Source organism: Ahaetulla prasina, chromosome 6, assembly GCF_028640845.1.
Source record: "Ahaetulla prasina isolate Xishuangbanna chromosome 6, ASM2864084v1, whole genome shotgun sequence".
Classification (NCBI taxonomy): domain Eukaryota; kingdom Metazoa; phylum Chordata; class Lepidosauria; order Squamata; family Colubridae; genus Ahaetulla; species Ahaetulla prasina.
The window spans coordinates 43,621,357-43,641,375 of record NC_080544.1 but is presented as its reverse complement, the minus strand read 5'-3'; the positions used below and the strand labels follow the sequence as shown (position 1 = coordinate 43,641,375).

At 37.8% G+C, this 20,019-nt stretch overlaps 1 protein-coding gene across 4 annotated transcripts in view; it reads left to right on the top strand.

Moving 5' to 3' along the window:
- The first annotated feature begins 11,086 nt into the window (after positions 1-11,086).
- Positions 11,087-20,019, top strand: part of EDRF1 (erythroid differentiation regulatory factor 1) — a 33,290-nt gene continuing 24,357 nt past the window's right edge. For 2 of the 4 annotated variants that reach the window (XM_058188385.1, XM_058188382.1), the window contains exons 1-5: positions 11,088-11,376; positions 12,613-12,827; positions 16,061-16,127; positions 18,379-18,504; positions 19,672-19,796. In XM_058188385.1, coding sequence (XP_058044368.1) covers positions 11,263-11,376; positions 12,613-12,827; positions 16,061-16,127; positions 18,379-18,504; positions 19,672-19,796 — 647 coding nt within the window. In that variant the 5' untranslated portion in view covers positions 11,088-11,262. Of the gene's footprint in view, positions 11,377-12,612; positions 12,828-16,060; positions 16,128-18,378; positions 18,505-19,671; positions 19,797-20,019 lie in introns of all 4 variants that reach the window. The other 2 variants (XM_058188383.1, XM_058188384.1) reach the window with 2 other exon arrangements.

The following is a 20,019-nucleotide window of genomic DNA, read 5'->3' as shown; positions in this document are numbered from 1 at the left end:
GAAAAAAATTAAAAGGTGGGAAGGGATGCTCATTTATCAGCTCAAATACAGCTAGACTTCAATTTACAACAGTCCATTTAGTGACTGAAGTTACAGCACCAAAAAAAGTTACTTATGACCATTTTTCACACTTATGACCATTGCAGCATCCCCATGGTCACGTGATCAAAATTCAGATGCTTCGCAACTGATTCATAGTTAGTGTTGCCATGTCCCAGGGTCATGTGATCACCTTTTTCAAAACTGACAAGCAAAATCAATGGGGAAGTCAGATTCAATTCACAACTGTGTTATTTAACAACTGCGCTGATATACTTAACTTTGGCAAGAAAACTCATAAAATGGGGCAAAATTCACTTAACAAATGTCTTGCTTAGCAACAGAAATTTTGTGCTCAATTATGGTTGTAAATCAAGGATTACCTGTAATTGTACGTACTCTAGATATTGGGAAACATTTATATCAAATGTGGGTTCTATTAGCATTTAGTTCTGTAGCAATCTTTTATAGATCAATTATAGTCCATCGTAAATAAGCAAACTAGCAGACCTTTTGTACGTCATTTTCTATTTCAAAGCTTTTGACCTCATCTAGAGATCAATTTTTCCACAAACCTAATGTCATACTTAAAATCAACTTCATAATCTTAGTGTATTTTTCACAGTGTATAAAACATAATAACTTATAAAATAACTGCATAGAAAAATACATTGTCCTAGATTACTTTATAATTCCCTGATGTGATTTCTTCTTGCCCAATTACTTCATATTCCTACTGGAGCAATGAGACATTCTGTGACTAAGGCAAGGTAATATTTTTTACTTTTACAAGGAGAAAACACCAAGTTAAAGAAATCCCTAGAAAATTGGCAGTCAGATTCTCTAAACCTTTTTGGTTGAAATCTTAAGAACATTTAATAAGCTCTTGCAATATAGTTGCCATGGAAAAGCTTTTTCAAAATGTGTGTCATAGTGGTTAGGAACATTATAAAGAAAATATACTACCAAAACTTCATCCTTACATTTTTTTAAAATTTATACTTTAGTTTGGTTTTAGTATTTTACTCTTTTGTATCTATATTCTTTATTTTTATCAGCTTGAAAATGTGAACTAATTACGTGTATACTTAAAAAAATTCAACAGTAAACACAAAATCAATAATCTATGAAGTAGATTATGGCCATCACAAACATAACCGCCCGGCCGCCCTGTTTCGGGTGACTCGCTCTCTCCTTCAACAGGGGGAGCGGGATGACCCGTTGCAGGGACGTGCCGAGGAATTTAGTGGTTATCTATACGATAAAATCGTTCAGCTTCGGGATGGTCTGACCAAAATTGGGTGGATCCAGGTGAGACGTCGGAGAGTGGTCTTGTTGAGATTGTTTGGGTTGAGTTTGACCCTGTGGCTCCCGAGGACATGGACAGGCTGCTGGGTAGGTTGAATGCCACCACGTGTTTACTGGACCCATGCCCCTCCTGGTTGTACTGGCCACTCAGGAGGTGACACGAGGCTGGCTCCAGGAGATTACGAATGCTTCCTTGCTGGAGGGGGTCTTTCCGGCTGCCTTGAAAGAGGCGGTGGTGAGGCCTCTCCTCAAGAAGCCTTCCCTGGACCCAGCTGTATTAGGTAATTATCGTCCGGTCTCCAACCTTCGCTTCGCGGCGAAGGTTGTAGAGAGTGTGGTGGAATGTCAATTACCCCAGTACCTGGATGAAACTGTCTATCTAGACCTGTTCCAGTCCGGCTTTTGGCCCGGATACAGCACTGAGATGGCTTTGGTCGCGTTGGTTGATGATCTCTGGAGGGCCAGGGATAGGGGTTATTCCTCTGCCTTGGTCCTATTAGACCTCTCAGCGGCTTTTGATACCATAGACCATGGTATCCTGCTGCACTGGTTGGAGGGATTGGGGATGGGAGGCACCGTTCATCGGTGGTTCTCCTCCTATCTCTCTGATTGGTCGCAGACGGTGTTGACAGGGGGGCAGAGGTCGGCCCCGAGGCGCCTCATTTGTGGGGTGCCGCAGGGGTCAATTCTCTCGCCCCTTCTGTTCAACATCTATATGAAGCCGCTGGGTGAGATCATCAGTGGCTTCGGTGTGAGGTACCAGCTGTACGCTGATGACACTCAGCTGTACTTCTCCACACCGGGCCACCCCAACGAAGCTATTGAAGTGCTGTCCCGATGCCTGGAAGCTGTACGGGTCTGGATGGGGAGAAAAAGGCTCAAGCTCAATCCCTCCAAGACAGAGTGGCTGTGGATGCCGGCATCCCGGTCCAGTCAGCTGCAGCCGCGGCTGACTGTTGGGGGTGAGTCATTGGCCCCAATGGAGAGGGTGTGCAATTTGGGCGTCCTCCTGGATGGATGGCTGTCCTTTGAAGATCATTTGACGGCCGTCTCCAGGAGAGCTTTTTACCAGGTTCGCCAGTTGCGCCCCTTTCTAGACCGGGATGCCCTATGCACGGTCACTCACGCTCTTGTGACGTCTCGTCTGGATTACTGCAATGCTCTCTACATGGGGCTCCCCTTGAGGAGCACCCGGAGGCTCCAGTTAGTTCAGAATGCGGCTGCGCGGGTGATAGAGGGAGCCCCTCGTGGCTCCCATGTGACACCTCTCCTGCGCAGACTGCACTGGCTACCTGTGGCCTTCCGGGTGCGCTTCAAGGTTTTGGTAACTATCTTCAAAGCGCTCCATGGCATAGGGCCGGGTTACTTACGGGACCGTCTGCTGCTACCGAATGCCTCTCACCGACCCGTGCGCTCTCACAGAGAGGGACTCCTCAGGGTGCCGTTGGCTAGACAGTGCTGGCTGGCGATGCCCAGGGGAAGGGCCTTCTCTGTGGGGGCTCCCACCCTCTGGAATGAACTTCCCCCAGGACTCCGCCAACTTCCTGACCTTCGAACCTTTCGTCGCGAGCTTAAGACACATCTATTTATCTGCGCAGGACTGGACTAGAATTTTAAATTTTGAATTTGGTTTTAATGGGGTTTTATTATTTGTATTGCTATTTTTAATTATTCGGCCTTATGTAATAAGTTTTTTAATGGATGTTTTATCGTGTATTTATATGTATATTTTATCTGGCTGTGAACCGCCCTGAGTCTCTAGGGAGATAGGGCGGTATAAAAATGCGAAAAATAAAAATAAATAAATAAATTGTGTCAGCCCTGGAGGCCATCTTTTCTTTTGGATCTTCAGGGCTGCCACACTTATTGCTGTGGGAAACTGGGAGGGGGTTTATATGGAGTTGGTAGAGGTATTTAGCCATAACATTCTTTTCTCTGAGAGTCAAGGACATTCAGCTTGTACCTGGAGTGGCGTGACTAGGAGGCATTCCCAGATGGGATGGTAGATTCATTGGACTATGTGATGGATATATGTGAGTGCAGAGGAAGGGACTTTGACTTTCCTTTGGGGGGGAAAACCCGGGAGCTTTCAGATTCGTGTTTTCCCAGATGTGCCAATATGATATCTCTAATAAAATGGAACTTTGAGGAACTGCCTGCCGTGGTGTCTTCTTTGATTGTGGGAGTATTTGGAACCCTGACACATTAATTTATAGTTACAATGACCATATACCTTTTATTATAAAGGACAATTCAATATTTCACAAATCTGTTCATTAGACTTTTTTCAAAACCTCACTTTTGTTCTTTAATACAGTCTTTCACATTCATGTGAAAAATATGGAATTTGAATTTCAGATATTTTGATTAGCATGTCTTTTTATAGTTTTTGTTTTGCTTCTGAATTTTCCTTTGTAGGCCAAAGTTATAAATAATTAACAGTTTAATCCTAATGAACCATTTTCAGATCTGCTCCTTTTTCACTTTTGTCCTTTTATGTTTACCGTTTTTACAGTAAGCTTTCTGCTGTGACTGTCTGTCATGCTCCTAAATAAATTTCACCTCTACTTCAAGCAATGGTTCTATATTCTCTGGAAAACCTGGCTTGGATCAAACCAATATTTTATTTATTTATTAAATTTATATGGCTGTCATCTCACTGTCAAGCAACTCTGGGTGGCTTCCAAACATAAAAACAAAGATACAAAGATACAAAACATTAAATAGTAAAATTAACAAAGATTAAATAAATTAAAAAACCAGAATACAACGGGATCTTCTCCCGTGTCCACTAACTATCTCCAATATGAAGTATCCCCACCCCATTAAGATCATATTTTGCCAATTGGCAAAGCCAGGTTTTGAGGCTGTTAAGGAAGATCAAGAGGATGGGGGTGGCTTTCACCTTGAGGGACATAATATTCTGGAGAATGGAAACCACAGCAGAAAAGGGCCTTCTCTTGGATCCTACAAACCAGACCCTTTTGGATTAATAAAGTTTCTTCTGCCAGAATGAACTGGGCAGGCCAGTTCCATTTATTTATTTATTTATTTATTAAATTTTTATACCGCCCTTCTCCCGAAGGACTCAGGGCGGTGTACAGCCAAAAATAAAACACAAGATATATACAATTAAAAACAACATTTAAAACATAGCAGATTATAAAAGGCTGATAATTAAAATTTAGATTTAAAATTTTAAAATATTAACAAAACCCCAAATTAAAATTCAACACTATTATGCCAGTCCCGCTTGAATGAATAAGTGTGTTTTGAGCTCACGACGGAAGGTCCATTGGGGAAAGACCATTCCTTAGGTAGTTTGACTCATGCCATAAAGTTCTGCATTCCCTTTAAAAAGCAGGTCTGCAGTCTGGGACAATTCTCATCTTCCATTACCACTGGATTTCCCTTTAGGACTAGTTTTATATAACAAATACTATGTAATACCACCTGTGGCAAGGATTGTGAGTAATTGCTTCTAATATAACCAGAGTTTTCAGGTAAAAAGAAAAGAAAAATAAAAGCTGAATTAAAAATTCAAAATAATCACACAGTAATAGAATACTGCTGGGTATATTATATTATATTATTTGCTGCTATACATATCCATTCACAACATACAATACCCTTTTGCAGTAAAGACTGTTATTTAGAGCATAAAGAAGAGTAAGTAAAAAAATTGAGCTACAGGAATTATGGGACCGAGATAAGCAAAATAAAAAGAAACAGTTAAACTGGGTTAGCACTATTAATATTACCTCATATATAATTTTATATTCCTGCAAATGAGCCTTGGTTCCACAGCTATAACACCGCTGCCAGGACAAACTTTATTCATTTGCTATACATGACCAAATATTTTAAAGTATATTGCTTATATTTCATCATTGTTATTCACTTTTGTATTTAAATCCATATTCATTCAATACCCGTATATTCTTAATCTATATGTTCTTGCTCTACCACACATGCATTTTAATAGCTCTATTGCAATAATTTTCTCTGTAAGATGCAATTACCTTGGTTTTTGATACATTATGAGATTTATTCATTGAGATATATATTTATTCATTGAGATATATATCTATATGCTATATCCACCAATACAATTTTAATTGTCTACTTCTTTATGCAATACAGAAAATACTTCTGTATTGATGTCTCAAAGCAATACACCTCTAATATTACAAACATTCCTAATATGTTTATAAATTAATTAACCAAGGGGAAATCATATAACATTGTCTTTCTTCCTGTTCAGTGCTAAACCATTCACTCAGTATGCACTCTATTTATTTCACATGTAGCTTATTTCCATAATATATGCCTTTATCTATTCAGCAAATAGCTCCATATTTATGTAAAACATTTCATGTAAATATCTATTCACTTTATTGTAATTTGCAGATTGCTACCTGGCAAAAATGCTATACTGTGCTCCCAAATTGTACGCATTTTCATTCAATCAAAATTTTGCCAAACTACCTTCCCAGGGACACTGGAGAAAAGGATTTCCCTGAAGTTTATATACTCACTCTTCCTTCCTTCCTTCCTTTCCCTTTGTATAGGAGAATAATAGCATTCTTCCTATCATCAGACATCAATACTGTCTTTACGTATTTCTAATGTCCCTTCCGCATTCTTTCTCCACCTAATGTCATCATTTTTAAAAGCTTCATTTCCACAGTATTTCATCATTTTTTCTTGGATACTGATATTGATTCATTTCAATTCTACTGTTTAGTATATTACTGGCATTCCTATATAGTAGCTAAAATATTTTTTCCAGCAACCCCTTCCTTTAATTTCAACCTTAACTTCATCACTTTTATTTTTAATTCTCTTCATTTTTTGGGAGCTATGGTACTTGTTTAATTTTCTTCATCCACTTCAAAGCAATGTTGTATTTACAATGTTGTATTCTGCCTCCATACCTTGCTCTCTTTGCCTATTCTCTTCAACAAACTTTCCTCTGGATACATTATGTAATATTTTACTCTCATGTTTTCTAGCAATGATTATATACAAAATAAGTTCTCATTTACAATCTACTCCACTTCAGGATTTCACCAGCATCCTTTTCAAATTTTACATTAGTACAGCTTTATAGTCTGTGGCAGTCTGTAACATTTTCACTTTGTTCCAAACAATTTCCTTATATCTATTTCTAATCATTCCTTTGTGAGACATCTATTTTCTAGATCATAATGGATTTATGACATTTCCTTGAGTAATTTTACATTCAGTTTAGTTTCCATGTTTTCCACATGCATTGTTTCAACTATGATATTATCTAAAATAAATTTGTAGATTCTGAATCTCTAATCAGTCTGTTTTTAAATCTTTTGTCATAAACAATCAAATTAGATTTTTTAAAATATATATGTTTCTTGCTATGTATTTCTTGCCATTTTTCTAAGCAGATATTCATTAAACATCATTTTCATTCATTCTTGTCTCCAATTGGAAAACAACTTTTTCTGTATTTTCTTATCTCCATTAATTAACTAATTTTCCCCAAAACTCAACTCAATTTCTTTCATTATTACCACTTACTGTCATGTAATTTGCAACTATTTTTGTATCATCATTCTATTGGTTCCTGCTTTCCCATCCACTAACAACAATCTAGATGACTTCAACAGAGACATATTGTATCTATTTCGCTCTTAGTGTATATTTTCATTGTAAGTGTTCATCAACTGCATGGCATATAAGCTCAGTGTACTTTTCCAAATTTATTATATTCTCTTTTCTCTCACCATCATAAAACAAAATAACTCTATTTTTCTCTCATAGTATTAATTTATAGTATTTATTTATATCTCTTATATTCCAAATCATAAGCTTCCATATAATATGGTCACATATCTGTGTGTGTGTGTGTATGTCTATCTAGTTACCCATTATAGCTTTTGGCCAATCAAGGCTTTTACAAAATACTTGTTTAAAAAGATAGGGAAGATGTGGTCTAGATTACAGTTTTAGTCACACCTGTGTCATGTACATCATTCCCAGCTTGGGCAGTAAACAATTTTTGCACATTTTATTCAATATGCCACAAGCAGAATTAAAACCCAGTTATAACCTGCCATGCTCAGGCTATTCTATATAAGTAAAATTTCTAATTTAGAGGCTTATCTTGAAAACCAACATATTGTTACTCCGACTCACCAACTAGATGTATGCAGTGTATAAGCACACTTTGAAGATATGAACATCTGTTCATAATCATAATCCAGTAACTTGTATAATTTACAAATACAATAAGTGAATTGGGCCACTAATTTAAAAGCCATTATTTATGACTTAGTATGTTTATATGACAAGCTAAATCAGTCTCCTTGACATTGGTTAATAGGCAATCTTATTCTTCTTCCCTCTCCCTGGAAGCCTAACTATAACATGAATTTAAGGATGAATGTATTATATTGACCTAAAGTGGCTGCTGTTTCAAGGTGACTTTTAGACCAAGGTTAAAGGGTTCTGTGAAACACAGAGATGGAGAAATGATGATGGGATGTATACTAGAAGAAACCAGAATAGCCTAGCAAGTCATGCACGAAATCCAACCATTTTTTGTAGAGCTAACCATGGGTTAATACCATGTATACACCTGGCTATGCTAAGTTTTTATAGATTCTCTATATAGTAAAACCTATCATGGGCTGCAAAAACAAAATATGATCTTAACTTCATTGTGTACTGAAGGCTTACCAGAGAACTTGCAGCACTGGTAGACTGAGGGTGGGGGGAGATAGTATGTACTTGAGCTTCACAATTCTTACTGTTCTTATTAATGTTTTTAGTTTAAAATATTGTATAACAGTAATGTTCTCAGTTGTACAAAAATAACTTTGCAATAATACAAGACCAGGCAGAATTTTGCCTTATCAGAAGATTCATTTCTTTGGGCCTGAGATTCAGAGTCTAAACATAATGAATGGATATTATATTAGAAATGAATTATTTTGATTTAACACTGAATACATAGCTAGGCTTCTCAAAGATGCTGTTTTGACCTCATTTGTCTCAGTTTTGTGCTCTAATCCTAGCATCTTGCTAAATTGCAAAAGTCTTGGACTACTCTGGACAAGCCCACAGAAAACAAGCATTAGCAAAAGCACTAGCCATAACAACCTCTTTTTCTCAATTTAGAGGAGTGGTGAAATAGCCATTGGATAAAATTCACACCTTCTTCCTCACATGTACAAGCAACGGAGAACACTTTAAATCAGGGGTCCCCAACCTTTTGGACCTCAGGGACCACCAAGTTCATAATTTTAAATCCCATGGACCACTAATACGAATCCAGCGCGCTGCTTGCTGAAGCACCTGGACTCCCAGTGACGGGATGGGGTCCTTCAGGCACTCTCCCTCCTCTCTCATTCTCTTTCTCCCCCTCTCTCTTTCTCTCTCCCTTACTCTTTCTCTCCCCTCTCTCTCACTCTTTTTCTCTCATTCGCTCTTTCTCTCCCCTGCTCATTCTCTCTCCCACTTTCTCTTATTCTCTTTTTCTCCTCCCTTTCTCTCTCCCACTCAGTCTCTCATTCTCTGTCATCTCTTTCTCTCCCCCCACTCAATCTGATTTTCTCATTGATTCTCTCTCTCTGATTCTCTTTCATTCTGTCTCTCATTCTCTCTTTCATTCTGTCTCTTTCTCTGTCTCTCATTCTCTCATTCTGATTCTGTCTCTTTCTCTCTCTTTCCCCCTCTGAGTCTGATTCTCTCTCTCTCTGATCTTTCATTCTCTCTCCAATTCTCTTTCATTTCATTCTCTTTCTCTGTCTCTCATTCTCTCTCATTCTGATTCTCTCTGTCTCTTTCTCACTCTCTCATTCTCTTTCTCATTTTCTCTCTTTCATTCTGTCTCTTTTTCTCTATTTCATTTTGCGCAGCATCAGCATTCTGCCCCGTATATTTGCCCAGCCGGTGGCGCAAAGCAGCCCTTGTCTCCTGCCACTTGGGACTCAAGAGCAGTAAACGGCGTCTGGTCAAGGGAGCAGCCGAATTTTTCTCTCCATTGCGGATGCCAGATCAGCCCCCTGCAAGCTCTTGTCTCTCGAGGAGTCCAGCCGAAGTTTCCCGCGCCACTTCAGTGAGCGCTCCTCAAGAGACAAGAGCTTGGAGAGGGCCAATCTGGCTTCCACAATGGACAGCAAAATCTGGCTGCTCCCTGAACCAGTCGCCGTTTACCGCTTCGAGTCCCAAGCAGCAGGAGACAAGGGTTGCTTTGCTTTGCGCCACCGGCTGGGCAAATATACCGAGGTGGAATGCTGATATGGCGCAGGTGTAAGTAGTGCTTCGCTCCCACGGCTTCCAGCCATCGCAATTGCTTCTTCGGCCCACTTGCGCTGCTCCTCCCCCGCCGTGGCAACAGCACCATTATTTCATTCTGGACAGAGAGGGCTGCACTCCTTTTTGCATATTGCACGTGCCACCCCAGGGCAGAGATTTCCAATCCCGCCACGGCCAATCCCATATTCCAGAGCTGTAGTAATCACACTCACAGGACTGGCCCATTGGTCATCCCAGAGCAGCTCCTCCACCAGGGTGCACTGGCAAAAATACAAAGAATCCTCCACGGACCACCAAAATTTTATCGCAGATCACCAGTCGTCCGCGGACCACCAGTTGGTGACCACTGCTTTACAGCCCTCTCTAAGCAATTTACATAGGCAGCATATTGCCCCCAACCATCTGGGTCCTCATTTTACCCACCTCGGAAGGCTGAAAGGCTGAGTCAACCTTGAGCCTGTGAGAATTGACCACCAGTTGGTGACCAGTGCTTTAAATGGCTAAATCTATGCTCTCCCTTTGGAAGAGGATGCACATTTGCCACATACCAGAAATTGCAAGATGAGTTTTAGAAGACACAACTCTGTTCCATAGTTTTACCTATTGACTGGCACCTTGCTTCAGTTTAACCACTAGGGAAGCCTGTACATAGCAATGTATTAGTATTTTTTTTAGAAATGAAAGTTCCAAGAAAACTTTAAGCACCATTTCTTGTCATTGGAAGGTATGTTAGTAGACAATATCATTGGACGATTGGAGGTAACTATTTCAATTTAGAATGTATTCCTTAAAAAGTTTGTATTGTTTTTTTATCAATAAAAAAAAAAAGAAACCGTTCCACTCAGTGATTAACATAGGTGATTACCTGCAGTCATTTCATGACACTTGAATGTACATATTAAAACAAAAGTTCTGATTTCAGCCGAAACCCCAGCATATCTTGAGAATAAGTTTCCCGCAACGAAGTCGTTTTGGTTTTGTATGACTAAACAAGAATCATTGGAAGTTTTAAATCCGATTGGAAGTTATCCATTTGTCGCTGAAGCAGTAGGCGTCACTAATTATTTTAAGCAAAAGATAGCCCAAACATTTCCCGACTATCTCCCTCCAAAATACTTAAATGCTGCTATCCTGAGGGAGTATAGAAGTCTAGGCTTTGTCTGAAATGGTATAGGGGTTTCCTGCCTGAGAGGGCGTTGGACTAGAAGACTTCCAAGGTCCCTTCCAACCCTGTTATTTTGTTATTCTGACTATTACGGGCGACGTCCTCCCGAGTCGACAAGTAATAATGGCAAGGAATCATTTCTAGGACCCCCTCAGCAAAGCGAGAGACGCGCCGCCTCTACACCTCCCCCCTCAGTTGCCCCGCTCGCCTCCTTTTACCTCCCACAGAAGAGATCTCGCGAGATCTCGCCTGCGCGCGGGATCTTCTCCTCTGGCAAGGAACGGAACCAAAGAAATACAGTGAGAAAGAAGAGATCGCTGGCCGCCCGTGGCGGCTCCACATTCTTTCCGGTGGTTTCTAAATTGCAGGAACCTCCTCCTGCCAGAGAGGGCTTTCGACTTCCTGTGGCAACTGCTACTCTCTTGGCGGCCGCGAGCCGAGCGAAAAGAATGGGAGACCTCTGGGGAACGGGGGCTGGGGTTTGCCCCAATGAGAGAAGCTACCCCGGGACGTCCGAAGCCGGGCAAGTAGCGCTGACAGGAGAGCAAGAAGAGCCCAAACAGGTATGACAACGCGGCTTCACGGCAGCTGCTAACTCCTTCCCGGGAGTCCACAGGGGTCCCAGCGGTCCCTTTAGCTCACCAGATGTGAAACCCACATCTGCCTTCTTTGTGTGTCAGTCCCCTTGGGCTTTGGGGCCAGGTGAACAAACGCAGCGTTCAGTTCCTTTTTCACATGGCAGGACTTGGCAAATGGGTGAAGTTGGGACAGAGAGAAGTCAAACCATAACTGTCTGTGATACAAAGAGGAGTCAGTTTTTCTGGGACTCCTCACGCACAAGCTCTTAGTTACTTTCATGGTGTTTGTGGTTTCCAGTTGCTTAAATAGAGAGGAGGACAAGCAGATTCCTTGTGAAATGGAAATCCAGGGATGGGATAGAAATATCTGGTATATTAGACACAACTACCTTGTATAAAAGAATAATATAATTAATATAATATAATTAATATAATATCGATATAATATATAATATATAATAATTAGGGATGACATGATAGCAATATTTCAGTATTTGAGAGGCTGCCACAAAGAAGAGGGGGTCAAATTATTCTCCAAAGCACCAGAGGAAGAATGGTTGGAAACTAATCAAAGAGAGAAGCAACCTGGAATTAAGGAGAAACTTCCTAATAGTGAGGACAATTAACCAGTGACACAGCTTGCCTTCAGAAATCATGGGTGCTCCATCACTGCAGGTTTTTAAGAAGAGTCACTTGGACAGTCACTTGTCTCAAATTCTATAGGGTCTCAAGCTTGAACAGAGGGCTGGACTAGAAGACCTCCAAGGTCCCTTCCGGCTATTCTATTCTACCTTGCTGTTGTAGAGGGGCATCAAAACTGCTTCAATGCATTTGCTAGTCTTCCTTTTTTTGTGACAGAAGTAGAAATGTATTTATTCCTCAGTTGGTATTGAGGATGCACATGAACTTCCTCATTACCCCTTGGGATGAACTCTGTTACACGAACTGCTGATAGGCTTAGTTGTCACATATCAAAACTGAAGAAGCTTCTTGGGTGAGAAGCAGAATGTCTTCCAGAAAAAAACAAAGTCCAGTTGCCCCTTGAAAAAGCATTTTAGGGACAACAATGACTGGATGACTAGAAATCTCCATTGACATATCAAAACTGAATAGTTATTTTTGATTATTCTTTTTCATGATTTCTTTTGAATGTGATCAAATGAGTGTACAGAGTATGTGCAGTTGAATTTTGTAATTCTTTGTTTTTTATATGCAATTTAGGGATCTACCGGTATGCTGTTGCTTGGTGGCAATGAAATAAAGAGCAGCGCTGTGGTAAAATATTCATCTGCACCACCCCAAGCAGCATTTTCCCGCCTTCAAGAAAAGACTGATCTAAAACTTCCACCTGCTAACTGGTTGCGTGAAAGTGCAAAACTGGGACCAGCAGGGGCAACTATTCTTGGCAACAGCAAGAAAAGCAAACCATTTTCAAGGTAAATATTGAGAATCTTTTTTATCCCTATTTTAGTCAAAATAATCTCAAGTTTGTTAAAAGACAGTTTGTGAGTTATGATCTACAGATAAATTTGATTGTGTAGAAGGTAAAATACAGGATCTAAAGAAATTTTCACCAATTCATTAATTCATTCATTTATACACACAACACATAAATACGTATGTGTGTGTGTATACATATATACATACGTGTATGTGTGTTGTTAGAAACTTAATATTTTCAGCAAATGGAAAGCTGTTGGAGAAAACAGACATATAATTGCATTGGGTAGATTTAGGTCCCAATAAAATTGCAGATTTAAGAACCAATTAATTATAATCCAAAATTTATTTTATGAAATGGTGATTTGAAAGGAAAATTGACTAGAGAAGATGGAAACTGTGGAAGAAGCAATAGTGTGGAACTAGGTCAGAATATTATGGAGGCAGTGCATACTGTGTTTCCCCCAAAATAAGACATCCCCTGATAATAAGCCCACGGCGATAAGGCCAAGCGCTTATTTCAGGGTTCAAAAAAATGTAAGACAGGGTCTTATTTTCGGGGAAACACAGTAGGAACCCTTGAAATAATGTAATTTAGAGACAGCAAGGAAATCTATGAGGTAACTACAGTTTCTGGGAGGAGTATACTTAGGGCTTCCTAATTTGGGCTGTAAAAATTCAGATGACTGTTAGATGGTATAGCAAATATTTTTCTGTACTGTATCTCTGTTATCTAATGACTGTCTCACATTTTGTAGCCCAAATGTACTATATCTACCAACATTCTTCTTTTTTTGTATATATTTTTTATTAAAACTTATAAGCAAAATAAAAACTAACACAAAATAATATAAAATAAGCATTAAAAACAAAGATAAAGCAAAAAGTGGAAAGACAAAACCTGAAGAAAAATAGAAAAGGAAGAAAAAAGATATAAAGAAGTGGCTTCTGATATTCTTCACAACAGTTATAAGTATAAATATATTTTAATCTCTCTAACGTTACATCATATTACACTTCCTTCTATAATCTAATAATCAAAACCATAAATTACAAATTCATTTTATCAAATATGATAAATATCTAATAAGCCAGTTTGGTTTAGTGTTTAAGGTACCAGGCTAGAAAGCAGGATATTGTAAGATCTAGTCCCATCTTAGTCATGAAAACCAGCTGGGTGACTTGGGCCTGTTGTTCTCAGCCCAACTAACCTCACAGGATTGTTGTTGTATGGAAAATAAGAGGTGTCCTGGATATGTTCGTTACCTTGAGTTATTTGTAAAAATAATAAAGGCAGGATACAAATAAATAACATTTATCTATTTCGGCAAAACCAGTCAACTTCATCAACCATTCCTCCATAATGGGTAGTTTTGAATCTTTCCATCTGTACATCTTGCCACAGTAATCATATATTGAAATAATCTTCCATGGCTTTTTTTTTAGTTTTTATTCATTAATCTTAAATCTACCTACTGAAATTCTGATCTGAAGCTAATCTTATTTTGATGTGTGGGCCAGTGTGTTTTTTGTGTGGGAATAAACCAGAGTAGTGAATAGGGTTAGAAAGGAATAGTTGTGTTCTCTGCAAAAATTTGATGGAAGTCTGGCCTACAGTATAAGTACAGAATGATACAGTTCTAATCTGTTCTCCCTCTCTCCCATCCTATCCCTGTGTTCATTATAATAATTAAGCATATATAGATAGTCCTACCAATATATTTGTTTACAATCTATATTGTTTAGTAACAGAAGTTACAAGGGCATTGAAAAGTGATTTATGACCAGTTTTCATACTTGCGACCATAGTGGCATCCCAGTACATGATCAAAATTTGGGCGCTTGGCAATTGGCATGTATTTATGATAGTTGCACTGTCCCAGGGTCATATATTCACTATTTGTAGCCTTTCCAGCTGGCTTCCAACAAACAAAGTCAATGGGGAAGTCAGATTCACTTAACAACCACATGATTCACTTAGCAACTGCAGAGATTTGCTTAACAAAGATGACAAAAAAGGTGCAAAATGTAGCAAAACTCATTTAATACCTACCTTGCTTAGCAACAGAAATTTGGAGTTCAATTGTGATCATACATCAAGAACTATCTGAATCTTTTTTATTTTAATTTTCTACTTCCATTTTTCTTTGATGACCGATAAAATGTGTTTTATATGTAGTTAATACATTTTGTTCAGGAGAGAAATGCATTCAAGTAGTCTTTGACTTAGGACCAGTTGTTTAGTGACCTTTTGAAGTTACAACGGACCCCAGAAATGGGATTTGTGACCCGGTTTCAAAGTTTTGATGTGACATGACCACATTTCTGGTACTTGGTAACAAAGGCACGCATTTACAGCTGCTTGCAGCACTAAGCAATCACATGACCACGATTTACAACGTTTTTGCCAGAAACCAGCTTTTACTTTCAGTTTCTAGCAAAAAGTGCCCTAAAGCAAACAATTTCTGCAAAAGTCTTAAAATTGAGTTTAGTCAAATGGTGACCTGCTTTATAAACGTAATTGTGGACTCAATTTTGGTTGTAGTTTGATGAGTACCTATACATTTTTGTTTTTTTTCTGAGGAAAAATAATGGCAATAATACTGAGTTTTAAAAAAACAATTTTCTCAGGAAAAGGAACAAGATCTCTTCCTCTAAAAATCAATAGCAATAGCACTTAGACTTATATACCACTTCACAGTGCTTTACAGCCCTTCTATGCAGTTTACAGAGTCAGCATATTGCCCCCAAATAGCAATAATAATGGTAGATTGTGGTTCGCTTTTTTTTTTGCTTACAACTGAATGAGTGGTAATGATGGGTTTCTTAGCATCTCCCTACACATCCTTTCTGCCAAGAGGTCAGAAGAAAGCAATGGTCTAATCTCCTGATATTTAAATGATTTACAATGTTGTTTAGATATATAATTTGGATTACATTTGAAAGCTATGCATTGATTAAATACTATGAAATGCAATCCTTCAGCAGTTCTTTCTTTTTTGATTTTAGAAAAGGATAATTCCCTTTCTAGCCAGGCTTTTTGAATTAGATTATGGTGATTTTAAAACCAGTTTTTAAGTAGGTTTCAATTTTAAAAAATCTGTTAGCTGCTTTGAATGCCTAGGAGATGAAAAGATGGGATACAAAACTGAAATAATAAAAAGTTAGTACATTCATTTTGAAAAATAAATGCAATACTTGATTAATTTCATATCTTTATTTAAAATAGTTTTGGCATGGCATATGATTTTATCGACTCAGTTGGAAATGATGTGGATGTTGTATCTGATTCTGAGGTATGTATGTATATTCTTAAGTAACATAACATAGTATATAATCCAAACTTGCTAGACTATTTAATTGATCTTACTACTTTAAAGGGGGAGAGTTTCATGATAAATTGCATTTATATATTATATTTATTACATTTATATTCCACATTATATATTTGTATTGTTATTTTAGTGTTTATTGTCAATTTTTATTGATATTATGTTGATATATCAATACTGATTTTATTCATGTGCACACTAACAATTGCTGCTACTATTTATCAGCATTAAATACTTACAGTTTTTAATATTGAGTTAGTCATATTTTAGAAGAATAGGGTTGTCTTTCAATAGGATAATTGGCAAAATCTAATTCAAATGTGATGGGTTGCATTGCAAAGGAATGTGAGAGGACAGGCTGCCTGCAAAATGCCAGCATCCAGCTGTTGGTGTCATGTCACTTTAAGACCTCTCTCTAGTCAGCCTAGCAATGTAAAAGCTGAGCAGATAGGCAGCAGAATGTTGTGATGTTGGAATTGTGCTGTGGGTGTGAGAGAAAAGATGCTTTGTGTTTATTTGGGGAACTAAAGGAGCCTTGAAGCAGCATAAGGCAAATTTACTATTAATGTTCTCAATAAATAGGGCTCAAAAGAGAAGTAGTAGCGGAGTAGCAGAAGCTGTAATAGACTAGGAGAAAAGTATATAGTGAACTGTGAGTGTATGTTGGTATGTTGCCTAGAGGCTAGGTGGGATTGTGTTGGCTCTCCTGGAGTTTGCAGCCCACTAACCTGTGTTTACATAAAAAAAATCTGTGACAATACCTTTCTATTCAGAGAAGTGACTTAGGTCCAATCAAACTTTTATGAGTTAAAATGGGGAAATGTATTAATTTCCCATTCAGAGTTTGGAATTTCTTCTGCTACATTCAGTAGTTCACGAACCTTTGGTATATGTTTTGTTTTGAGTGGGGAGATAAGGTATTATAGAGAAGAGGATGATCTAAAATTTTGTAGAGATCGGTCTTGACCAACTTCCAGAAGACAGTCAATGTTCAGGCAAGTCTCACCGCTAAGAGCAGATTGCTTCATAGCTCTCACAGATAGATGCTGTGATGGAGAAATATTGCGTCCTGGCCACTAGTTGTATAGAAATCCTATGGTTTGTTCCATTCCTGAAATTAAAATATTCCTTAAACCTTTGAGAGTTCTCAGTATTTTCTCATATTTGCATAATTCATTATTTTTTGTAATGTTTTTAATAGCAATTTAAAAAAAATCCTATTAGCTATATAAACATGCCAGGCTAATGACTTTGTACTATACACTTCGACTGTTTCCAATTGGAGATGGCTAAAAACAGTAGGTGCTGATTATGCAGTTTAGCACACTGTCTTCACAAACACATGTTTTTACCTTTTCCAGACCAGGAATATGTCTTTCATTTTATGCGTTTTATAAGGCCAGATCAAAGTAATATATGTGTTTGGGTTATTAGTTCCTAAAATAGGAGTGGGTGATTCCTGAGTGAAAAAGAAATGTGGGTGCTATTTTAGAGTGGGACAGGGATGTAAGTCATTGAGATCAAGCCACATGAAGGGCTGGAATTAACATTTCAAAAAATTTCTGGACCTCAGTGACCCCCCTTGCTGTAATATTAACCAGGACTATTACAAATAAAAACCAAAACCAAATCCAAATATTATAAAGTACATTAATACATTTCTGTCCATACTTCTAGCTTACTCCTACTTCCACATGGGAATTTTTGCAAGTCGTAATATTTAACTGCATACTATTTAGATAAGCCATGGTTTACAGCTTTTCACTTTCCCTCTGCTTAATATTTTTAGTTACAGCAATGCTACTGGTAGGATTACAGAAATATCCACAATTTGTTACGGTAATTTGGACAACATTCTGCTAACTTACGTTTAGTATAAAACATAGTTTTTGAAACCAACATTTCTGATTTACGATTTCAAGTTTATAGGAAATGTGGGGTGCTAATTCAATGTTACACCAAACCGTAAAGCAGCTTTCTTAATCATAATTCACAGAGATTTTGTTGAATATCTGAACTATTTTCAAATTTCACCAAAAAGGCTTTCAAAATTCTGATGGTGTTTACTAATATCAATAATTATGCTCTAACACTGATTCCTTTGTCTTTTATGATTCCTTTCAAGTTTATCTGTGAGGAAAGTTCTGAGTTGCCAATCTGCCTAATTCCTTAAAAACACCATGTTTTCTTATTCTTATTCTCTGTTATTTTGCAGAATATTAAAAAGCTCCTTAAGATACCTTACAGCAAATCGCATGTCAGCATGGCAGTACATCGAATTGGGAGAACGCTTCTCTTGGATGATTTAGATATTCAAGAACTCTTTATGAGATCATCACAGGTGATCACAATATATTTTGTAATATTTTATTTAGTTTACAGTGTTGCTATTTATCCTTCAATGATAATATCAGAAACACTTATGATTCTTTCCAGGAGAGTTGGGACAGTAAAACAATTTGTGGTCCTCAGGTTAGGATGTTGGCAACCAATTCTAGTTTAATTCTGTGCAACATCTATCAATACATTTTGATGAAAGGCATGCATCTTCTTTTTTTTTAGAATTTTGATGAAGCAGTTGAAAGAATTCAAAGGCTCAAGTTGTTTTACATAATGTGTGTTGTTATCATAATATATAACTTCCACAGCTGGAGACACTATTAGATAAAGTAGGAAAAAACACTAAAATAGATGATTACTAAATAAAATAAATTGTCCAATTTTGAACAATAAATTAGGCTTTATTTCCTAAAACTCGCATTGGCCAGCCTTTCTAATGTATAATTAAAGAGGTAATTCGTAGGCTAAGGGTACATACATTTCAGTGAGCCTCTCCTTAACACCAAATGAACAGATCTCTTAACAGATGTGAATTTCAGGACTGTAAACTAAAGCAAAAAAGTTTTTAAAAAGGTGGAGGGGGGGAGAGATGGAAAACTACTCATTTTGAATCTTTTACAGGCAGTCCTTGACTTATGACCACAATTGAGCTCATAATTTCTGTTGTTAAGCGAGACATTTGTTAAGTGAATTCTGCTCCATTTTATGACCTTTCTTGCCACACTTAATAACTGTAATTGTTAAGTTTGCAACATGGTTGTTAAGTGAATATGGCTTCCTCATTGACTTTATTTGTCGGAAGACCCCAGGACACTGCAACTATCATAAATGAATCAGTTTTCAAGCCTCTGAATTTTGATTACGTGACCATGGAAATGTTGCAACGGTTGTAAGTGTGAAAAATGGTCACTTTTTTTCAGTGCCGTTGTAACCTCAAATGGTCACTAAGTGAATTATTGTAAATCAAGGAGTTACCTGTATTTCAGAAATAGATGTGCTGTCTGAATACTAGGCTCTATGTATTTATATACTGTGGTCAAGAAAACTGCATATGTCAGTGTAGCAACCAGAACTATGTTTAACTCAAGGGAATCTTTATCTTTTTTTAAAACCATTAATAAGGTAATTATTATTTACCTTTTTGAATACATTTTTGTTTGTCATTTAGACTGGAGATTGGACATGGTTGAAAGAATTCTATCAGAGATTAATAGATCAGAAGTGGCAACGAAAAAAGAAGAGCAAAGAACATTGGTACCACAAAGCTATACTTTCCAAATTTTTATATTACAGGTACCTTTTGGGTTTTGTTTTGTTTTTTTGTAATTTTGTTAAAATTGTTCCTTTGTGTTTAACCTACACTGTCTCTGCATCCTAAGTAAAACTTGTCATTTCAAAACTTCAGCAACATTATATTTCTTTTGTTTCTGAACATTGACTGAAAAAAGAAGAGTGCATGCAAGGTGATTTTCCCTCCTGATTTTACAGTCCCTCATTTCTCATGGAATGTCATTCC